This window comes from Homalodisca vitripennis, unplaced genomic scaffold, assembly GCF_021130785.1.
Source record: "Homalodisca vitripennis isolate AUS2020 unplaced genomic scaffold, UT_GWSS_2.1 ScUCBcl_8433;HRSCAF=16548, whole genome shotgun sequence".
NCBI classification, from domain to species: Eukaryota; Metazoa; Arthropoda; class Insecta; order Hemiptera; family Cicadellidae; genus Homalodisca; species Homalodisca vitripennis.
The window spans coordinates 35,418-46,207 of NW_025784566.1; the positions used below are offsets into that span (position 1 = coordinate 35,418).

The following is a 10,790-nucleotide window of genomic DNA, read 5'->3' on the forward strand; positions in this document are numbered from 1 at the left end:
AGTCCCCATTAGATATAATGCACTTGTGCCGGAACCTCTTCCAATCTTCGAATCACTTCTCAAACTCGATCTTTGGGATTAGTTCTTTTAGCGATGCACTTTTAATGTCATCTATGCTTGTAAAATGACGGTTCTTCAAGGCTTTTTTGAAATCGAAAAAGAAACATGGAGCCATGTCTGGAGAATATGGTGGCTAGGACATTGTTACAGTATGTTGTTTGGCCAAAGATTTACGAACAAGTAATGAAGTGTGAGCAGTTGCATTGTCATGGTACAAAATACATGAATTGTTTTGCCACAAATCCGGGTGTTTTTCCTAATTTCTTCATGCAAACAGCGTTGAAATTGCAGGTAGTACTCCTTATTGAGCGTTTGACCTTGTGGCAAGAATTCGAGATGCACTGTGCCATTAAAGAACATAAACAAGCAGAAGAACAAACTGTTGTTCATAAACTTGTATAAATATTAAACGGTTTATTTTCCCACTCTAGATTGACTCATAACTTCATAAACTTTAAGCATAAAACTTCATAAACTTTAAGACTATAAGCATATACAGTGGAAATTTATCCTTTACTGACCTCAAATAAGTTCTTTAATTTTTGAGCTGGTTCGAATACAGTTTTGATATTTTTTCTCTTTAATATATTATACCAGTTATGGGTTAACATTTTTTCAACTGTCTTTTCACTGTGAGTTCAAAATATTTTAATAATTTGTAATCAAATTTCAATATGGTGTAACCTGGAAACTGAAATTGAACTGCAAGTTAGTGGAGGTTCAGAGTAAGTGGTCCTGAATGTTACTATAGCACTTTTGTTAGTACTATCGATTTTGTATTTACTGAATTTTCCCCTTATTCTGTGGTTGATCATCGCAGAGGCCAGTGCCAAATGAGGACACGTAGAATAAGGATAATAAAGGAACCAGCCTTTTCAAAAAAAAAACATCTTAAGTTTCAAATGAACACATGGGAAAAATATATATGTACAGTCTGCTTCAATCATACTGTATTTTTCCATGGAACTAGCCTGACATTTAAAAATTATAATGTAACAATAATGACAATGATCTAAGATACCATTTGTACAGTAAACTGCATGGGCTGATTACCACCAGACAACAGTGTTCATGGATCTTGCAGTAATATTGACACGTATTGCTGTCCTCTTGTTGATGTCATTGATTAGAATGTTGGTATTATTTTCACCCCTGTAACAGTACATTGGAGGTATAAGAGTATTGGAACAATGAAATGGAGTAGAATCTAGTTAAAGGTTATCAGAGGTTTCAACTGATTATATCACAATACAGATTTATGAATTAAATCTATTCAATGTTTTTACAGTATTATTAAAAAAATATACTAATTGTTAAGCTACCAGGTAAACCAAAACAGATGTTATAAGGTAGTCTCTGAATATTTGTAATTCAAGAACATAGAAAGTAATGGAGATAGTAAAAACAACCCTTTATATATAGTCTACTCTATAATATGGATGAATTCATGGAAACATTACTTAGTAATTTTTTAATGCTCTTGGTACATATCCTTAAAACTTGCTGAACCTATGCAACATCAAGAGAGTTTATAACAATAGGAAATTCAAAAAATATAGTAACTTAACCACTTCTTAATAATATTGCCTAAGAGATTGCCTCGATTCACTTGTACTAAGAGAATGAGCTGAATAATGAAAATAAATATGAGGTGTATTTTGTGGCATAGGCTGTACAAAGAAGTAGGTCTAAATATTTTTGATTCATTCAGAAAATATTTGGATTAAACTAGTTGTGAGTAGTTTTGTAGTAAATCTTAACTGCAGGGATTGATTGTTCAATAAGACATGTTAAGTTGTAATTGTAGATAATCTACTTAGAATTGGAATTAATTAGCAATTACTTACTGATTATATAAGAATACAGAAGTACTTCCATCTGGGTTGATCGTAGTAAGGACTTTAATTGCAGGTAATGTAGAGGTGGAGTTCACACGATAAGAGCCTTCTGCTATAAATTTGGAAAAATGACCTAACCCGTAAAACATGGGGTTCTTATAGAATTCGTCTGCAGAAGCATTAACAATGACGGGACTGTCAGTGCCTCCATGTGGAGGATATCTTGGTCCTCCTTGAGTATTCAGTGCCATGTTCCAGTCCATTGAATCCGACTGACAAGTGATTGAGAACCTATGGCAAATGTGCTGTTTAATTTATCTTTTATAGGATTTATTTCTTCAACAAATTTCATAGTGATATAGTTTTTGATTCATTTAATTTAATAAAATATTGTTTATTCCAAGGTTTTTATAATTCTGGATTACAAGCATGAATTATTTTTCTTAACGATTAATATTTTACTTGTTGGTAATATACCAAAACAATTTAGTTGATTTAATTACTATCTTACAATACTATTAACATTTTAATACGGAATTATATTTTATATTGATGTAAAAAATGTATTGTGCAGCTATACTCTTAAGCTGTAATCACTCACCTCAATTATATCTGTAATGTAGATTTCAGCACGTCTCCAGGATCCCAAATCAACCGTCAGTCCCGCTGTAAAAATGTAATTTTATTAGGTAAAAATTATGACTACTGTATGTTGTATTTATCAGCAATGAATTTATTAGACGTTGTTTAACAGATTATTAACCCTCTTTGTGTAATACTGTCCCATCAATACCCTAGCGCACCATATTATTACAAAACATTGAGATATATAACAAATTTTTATATATTCTTTTTATAACATATTTTCTTCTAGTTTACAATGAGCTGTAAAAATTAAGTGGGCTTTATAAGAAATATAAAAATATATTTTATTTCTTTGCATATTTACTGTAAACAGCCAAAATATCTACACTATTATTATATTTTATTTACTTTTTTACCAACATCTTTCATATTAGAGAAGGAAACAAAAGCATTCCATTTGGCAAGAAATTAATACACAAGTGGCAATTTTGTGAGCATTTCCAATGAAATTACTTCTAAGATACAACAAGTTTTATTCTTACCTCTTAAAATGTACGTAATATATGTGAATAATATAATGAAAAGAATAAACTTATTTAAAATAAGAACAACACTTATATGGCAGAAAGTAGGAAAAAAAAATATCAGATTATGCCTTCAAATCTTTTTAGAAATATGGCCTTTTCTGATTGTTGAATCCGGAATTTTCCTTTATAAGGAGAAATGCTGTTTGCAATCAAAATTGATAAGTGTGGTTAAACTTATTTGAATTGAAAATTAAGGTAACTGAAGAATTCAGGGATCTTTAAAGAAATTCGAGTTTTTCATATTTAACAATTTTTTATGTATATTATTATATTGAAAGGCCATTCAATCCTGTCAGTCAGTCTGTAACTTGTAAAGAAGCAAGGTGAAGGTCTACATACGATCAAGTCGTGGAATTATGCAGGCCTCAGTGTAAATGATGAATTTGTTGTACTGTCGGAAGACCTGGTCCAAGAGGTCAGGAGGACACTGGGTATCTCTGTACCAGTGCAAAGCAACACCATCTATGTAATCAGCCACTTCAGGATCTCTCATCACCTACAAAATTGTGCACTAATTATTTGTAGAGCTGGAAACGTCACTAATCTGTTTAGTATTTTTTTTCCTAAGTGAGTGGATGTTTAGAGGGATACATGTTTATATCTCAGGGAATAGATCTGTGGGTGAGTAGTGCAATTGTCTCAGTCCAAGCCATTGTAACTTTTTGAGAAGTGCCTCTTGAGATCCATACCAGCTGAAGGAGACAGGTTGGTAATGATTCTCTATGGTCCAGTCGTAGTGTAAAACCTTTGACACCTTGAGAGTTGAACCCACTCTAGCCCTCATCTTCCACAATGAACTAAGGTTGTTAATCAAATTACCTCCTTTTCTCTTCTCACAATAATATATGTTTCACCCCTGAACATGCATCCATTGGGGTTTTTTTCTCTTTGGACAAGAAGCTTATAAATTGCACTTAGTCCTGTAAGAACCTTTGCGCTGCTTCCAGAGTGACAGGATATTCAGTATGGGTAAGGTTAGGGAGTAGGGACCACCTCCTATTGAGATCCATGAGGAAGAATTAGGGCACTACATCTCAAAGACATGTCTCCCCGGAAGAAGGGGAGGCCAGCTCTGAACCAGCCTCTCTAGTCAAAGTAGGCAGGGGTTGGCACACCCTTGTTGAGGCTAACAAGAACCTCTGAGGTTAGGGAACAAATCCCATCAACTCCAAAAGTCTTCTCCCACAGTATCTCAGACCTATTGAATTGCCCATGTAAGACATATATAATTATTAGTAAAATAAAATTCATAGAATCGATGTACAGATAGTTGCTGGAAAGGAAGTCTTGTATTACAATTCGAGACAAACATCCTCCAGATGTAAGTGGATACGCACATCCGCCCAGACACCGATGATGAACAAACAGGAAATGCTTGTTTTAGCAGCGGAAATGCTTATTTATAAAAAACCGTGCGACGATGTAAGGGACAGCCATGCTGATATGAAAAAATGGTACTCACCAATTATGATGGAGAGATTTGGCAGAGGCGTGGTCATGAGCTGGCGGGAGAACAACATCAAAACTGAAGAACAAGGAGGAGAGAAGAGGGGAGCCGAGGACGGGAAGTCGAAAAGCGAGGTTCGGGAGTGCTTAGTGTTGGTGTTCGTGTGCGGAAAAAATATCTCTAGGCGTAATAGGTGTGAAGTGGAATAAAATGTAAGTAATTTTAAGAACTTAGTATATTTTAGGGTTCATTAATCATTTTCAATTCCATAACTATTTAAATGTTCACAATTTCGAAAATGTAAATTCATGTAAATGTTTAGCTATTTAAAAGAAAGTTTCTCACGTTAGTCCATGAACTCATAATTATTGCAACACTACAAAATTTACTAGTAAATGTTATAATGAATTAAATTTAAAATAAAATTGTAATGAGTAAATTAATATGAAATATGTCTTCAAAGTATTAAGGTATTAAAATTTGTGCTTAATATATCGGTTGACCCAATCAATTGTTAATTAAAATTTTTAATCAATTTAATGAGATGTCACAAATAAAATATGTGTTAGTTCATGTGAGGGTATTGTACTGCCAATCTAACATATTATTAAATCCTCTCAAAGCAACCCTTACTCATAATATGTCACAACCTTAATCTTAAACTAAACCAAACTTAAAAACCTTACACCCATGAACCCCAGAATCTCGACATTTGCGGTTAGTGATGTGCCGCTCCTGGACATCCATAAGTTTGCCCAGATTGAAGTGACACATCGGTTTTTGCTGTGCCCAGTGGTGAGTTCAACTGGAAGGTATAAACCAGCCAGAAGTGATCCCTGCTGGGTAATCTATTGGATTACCCAGATAAATGTGACAATATCAGTGTTTACTGTAATCAGTATATTTCAGCCAGACAGGTGTAAAATATTCAGAAATCCTAGGTTCTTGGTTATCAACACTTTTCCTCTTATTTAAACAGCTAGAGTATGTACACTTTACATTACTGATAGTTTGTGTAGTTTTCAAAACAAGATCACTTGACTTTGAATCTTTCTAAGTCCTAGGTAAATGCAAATAAACTGATCTGTGAGAAAGATAAAAAAGAGGTATTTAAAAATCAGAATAGGATTGAATGGTGGATGTGCCCTTTTTCAGAAGTCGTCAACTGTTTGACTGTAAGGTCCCAAAATATCAGCTGACTCTCCATACATCTATCTGTATTTGATATATCTGAAAGGTCACTCTTTGGTATTAAATGCTAAGAAAGAATGTATGCAAATTGGTTCTTCTCTCATTCTAATTCAAAATGAGAGATATAGACACAAGCCTATATATTTTTCAGCCAACATGCAGTATTTTTAAAGTAATTGAATCAGTTGAGGGCTGTAAGTCAGTGAAATCCATGAATAATATTTATGAGTTCTCAATGTTATAGTATATAAAATAACTCGGATGTACCCTACCGTGTCCATCCACCACAGTAGGTACCAGCGGGTATCATCTAAGGTTATCAACTTAGTAGTGTTGTGAGGAGAAGCTCGCAGGAGTGGCCCTAGGTGGTCTTTCACAAATTTTCTATAGTCCATAGGCATCCACAACACACTGTTGATATCAAACATTTTCCCAATTATGAAGGGGTTAATTGGCTCGTTCCCAGCTGATACTGCCCAGAAGTCAATACCTACTTTGCTGTATTCATCAAGAAATCTGCAACATTATTTTGATTTGATGCAGGTACAAAATGGATAAATCTTTCAATTTAAAAATGAAAATGGATGAATAATTCTTATATATTTCATGTGAAATTAGGACCTAGTATGATCCTTCCTAATATTTTATCTCATCTTAAACGCCAAATAAAAATTACAATATCAATTGTATAAACAAAATTTAGCAATTCTTTTTTTCTTTATTTTTTTACATTAATTTATGGTTACACTTAGTTATATAGTAAGAAAATTATATATTTTCTATCCATTAGGGTTTTGTGTTGTAAATGAGAGATTTTAATGAAAGATATTTTCAGACCTCTTAATTATGTATGTAAAGATTCTTTAGTACTACATCACTGACCGTATCAGATACTGAGCCCAGTATTGGTAATACTCCCTTTGCAGATAACCCGGAGGAAAGTTTTTGTTGGTTTTAGTCCATGAGGGACTGGTCCACGTAGCTCCGATCAGAGATAAGTTGTGTCGACTGAGTGCCTTTGCTGCCTCTATCGTTGGAATCTGCCAACATTGGTTCTGGTTTGATTCCTCAGGATCCGTTAAAGCTACAAGAACTTGACGTAATAAGTATTAATTAATCTTCTACTTTTTTGGCAGATAAAAATAAATAAAAAAAAAGTCTTTTCAAACATTTCTATTATTTTTATTGTTAACTGGCAAGAAGCTGAAGATACCCTTCATTGCACTTACTCCTGAAGGATTTTTTTCTACTTCCTGAGTGACAGGATATTTAGGATAGGTAAGGTTGGATGTAAAGACCGCCTCTTGTCAAGATCCTATGTTACATCTTCCATGTAGAGAAATAGAAGGTACTATATTTCAGTCATGCCACCCTTGGAAGAAAGGGAGGCTAGCTCCATACTCTCTGACTCTTCTAGTCAGTGGACAGAGGATGGAGCTCCATGTTTAGGTTTGTAAAAACCTTTAGTACTAATGAAGTCCCACTAACTCCCAACAGTTATCCTCTGCAGTAAATTATACCTATCGATCAAACCCTTTAGCTGTACCCAGTGTAGGTATAAACCAGCCAGAGGTGACAGTTCGTGAGGAACATTTCTATTCATAAATATTGAATTCTAAAATATTCAAAGAAAGCTGTAAAACTGGTTTGGGTTTCAAGCTAGTCTGTTTTATTGCTGCTTAATAAGTTGTCTGTTAACAAAAATAAAATAAATTTATGTTGTTTTTATAATTTTTGAAATATTTTTGTGATAATACATTAAACTAAAATTATGTTTAATGTATTTATTTCTATTAGAGTATGTGCAATACCTTGAGAAGAAAATCCTCTTCTGTAAGATTGAAATATTTCAGAGCAGTATCTCCTACAGTGTCATCATAAGTGTAAGTTCTTGTAGAAAAATCTGAACTAGCTATGGGCACTCTTCCTAGTTTATACTCAATTCCAGTTGATGAGAAGTATGAACTGAAAATGAAACTGTGATCAAATTCTTTCTTATTTGCTGTGATACCAAGATTTTGCTATGGTACCAAACTGTACATAGAGAGCTAAACAATAATTCTATATTCTCTTTTATTTCATCATTCCCCCTCCCAAATACAATTTCTCTTCTAGCAAGTTTTACTGACCTAAGAAGGTTTCTTCCTGCAGCCTCACTAAGGTTCTTCACATTCAAACAGAAAGAGTCTGTAAAAGAACCTCCAATCCCTTTGAGTTTTTGGAATTTTGCGGTAGTGTTTACTGTTATGATAGCTGTTGTATATTGCTCTGAAAAAAAATGGCTGATATCAACAAGACAAAACGTACACTAACCAGTCAAATATATTGTAATTTTCAATAACATGTAGTAATCTTAATTTATTTTAATGGTAGTTCTATGAAATGTAACATGAGAAATGATTTATCTTATTTTAAATCGTTTAACACAAGCAATGGTTTAAAGATGTCTCATTCTCGTTGATCAGGACATAAATAAATCATTAAAATATATTATGATATAAAGGAAATAATAACTTTTGTAAACACTTCAAGAATTTATTTAGTTATTTTTATAGCAATCCACAAATTAAAAATTGTGAATAAAAATGGTAGTAGACTAATTTTTAACTCTCAAAGTGCTGGCATTGTGCTATGTGGTGTCTGCGAACAGCCTGGGAGTGCTAACATTGCACGACGAGAGGTTAGGTTACTTTGATAGAAGAAGGTGTTTCCTAACGGGATGTGGGTAGACACTAAGGTGTGAGTGATTCAGTGGTTTCAAGATTGTGGAACTGATACCAGGAGCAAGGCCCTTCAAAATGACCTTAGTCAAGCAACTAGAACTTATATATCAGACCAGACTGTGAGAAATCGACTCTGGGAAGCTGGAATGAGGTCTAGGGACCTGTCGAAGTGCCACGATTGACCGCACGTCCGAAGAGAGACAAGATTGCAGTTTATGACATACCATATGCAGTCAAAATTTACAATTTTTGGTAATGAAGGCCGTGTTAGACTATGGAGAGGAAGAAATGAGGGGTTTTTTAACTGTTGCCTAACTCTTAGGGTTCTGCTTGGGGGCTCAATATTAGTGTGGAGCGGAATAACAATTGATGATCAAAACAGACCTTTTAGTGACCCAAAATGGTAGTTTGACAGCCCAAACGGTATGTGGATGAGGTGTTGGACTATTCATCTGAGAGCAGAACGAGCAGGTCATGATTTTGTATATATGCAAGACAGAGCCCCATTACATGCAACGAGAGTAGTTTGACAGTACTTGGATGTACTTAAACATACCAGTATTGGAGTGGCCTGCTTGCAGTCCAACCTAAATCCAATTGAACATGTCTGGGATCAGCATCCGGGATTGTCTAAAGTAACCTAGGATTTTGGATGAGCCGGAAATGGTCTTACAAGAAGAATGGGCACGCTTGCCTCAAGACTGCCTCAGATGACTCATTAGAACCCACAGCGTAATCAAGCAGTAATCTTGTGATAGTACAGTGGTATTCACAAATGGCTTGGCCTGTTGGCCACCACAACTGTCCGTGCCTTAAACACGAAGGCTTCAACACGTTCCAATATTAGACATACATGTAAAATCTACAATGTTACATAGTGACATTACAATTATTATTATGGTTTAAAGTTGATTTATTGGGTTACCACATGGGTTTATGGGTAGGGATTCTACTTAATACAATATATGGCAACAGTTTTTATTGTTATTAAAAATATTTATTTCCCACTTGAATGAGTAAATAAATAGCACACTTATAGAATCACCATAAATGTCATTGGGTCTATTTTAATATGTTTTTGCTCATAATCAGGAAACTAAAAAAAAATGTCTGTAAAATCTAGCTTTTATTAATCTATCAAAACATGTGTAAATGATTTATTTTCCATTTACTATTTACTTAATTATAATATTTACATAATTTGGAAAAATGACTGTCCACTTTTCTTAGTAATATGGCTAGTTAAAAAGAAATTAAAAGTGTGTTAAAAACTTATGGTCATAATCTAGCATATACCAAAAAACTAAAAAGAAAAGAAAACATTGCCTATATTTACAACATATTATTGATATGGTCATACAATAGTTCCTTTAAAACTGTTATATTATAGAGTTGTAATTTCCTTTTTTATCAAAATAAATTAACTGTTGTATTTTATTCTAATAATAAAATTGAAATAATAGTACCACCATCAGTTAGCACATTTTGAGGGTATCCCACAGGACCCTGTGCAGAGTTAAATCCTGGAGTGTGAATTACTGGTGAAGATATGTGTGAAACTGGCCAACAGGGGGTGATGGGTAGTTGAGCGTATCGCAGTAGGTGGCATTACACACACACACGTAACCACTATCCCCGAATCGAGCTGCGCATGGTATATCCACACCTGAGAATGGTTATATAAAATTTTAAAACTGATTTTTACAGGGTTTAATGTTGTAAACTGTTGAATAAAATTAATTCATTAAAACTTCTCATTTACTATAAGTTTATGAGGTGTAATGCTTTCACAATGTATTTAAAGATTAAATTTAAAAATCAAAATATTAAATTTGTGTTAACACTTTACTAATAACACAAGAAAGTTAAGATTGATTTTACTTGTTCTGCAGGAAACACAGCTGTATAATTGGTCTTTCCACTGTGGTTAATTTTTCTTTGAAAAACAGGAGTAATTTTCATTTTATAATTTTTTAAAACAAGCTTATTAAAAGTACTAAAAAACCCAATGATTAATAATTAATTACTCAAAGCTTAATAGTTTATTATAAAAATACTAATCATGCCATAATACTTATTATTTCAATTTTCTATCAGGTTTGTTATTTGATAAAAGTAAACACTGATTAAAATGATTTCTAAATAACTCTATTTTTTAGTTTTTAAATCTCATCTGAATATATTTTGTACATTACAACCTGTAGTTACACTCAAAATTTTGGACAAAGTAAAACCAATTAATAAAAATCATGACACAAACTCGTGTTTCTGTGAAGAAAGGCTTCAGACGACTGCTTATCTTTGTACAAGTGAAGTGGGCCCGAGCTATCTCAACAACTAAAATTACTTACCAAAGTAC

General features: G+C 33.5%; 1 protein-coding gene across 1 annotated transcript; it reads right to left on the bottom strand.

The window, feature by feature from the left end:
* Positions 1–993: 993 nt before the first annotated feature.
* On the bottom strand, positions 994–10,097 carry LOC124374440 (lysosomal acid glucosylceramidase-like; the record flags this gene model as incomplete). Its single annotated transcript, XM_046832651.1, is given in 10 exon segments — positions 994–1,212; positions 1,908–2,170; positions 2,500–2,564; positions 3,410–3,566; positions 5,981–6,224; positions 6,591–6,748; positions 7,520–7,673; positions 7,838–7,976; positions 9,898–10,017; positions 10,020–10,097. Coding segments are annotated over 10 exon segments (1,481 nt in total), but the record flags the coding sequence as incomplete, so codon positions are not given.
* Between the last annotated feature and the right edge of the window lie 693 nt (positions 10,098–10,790).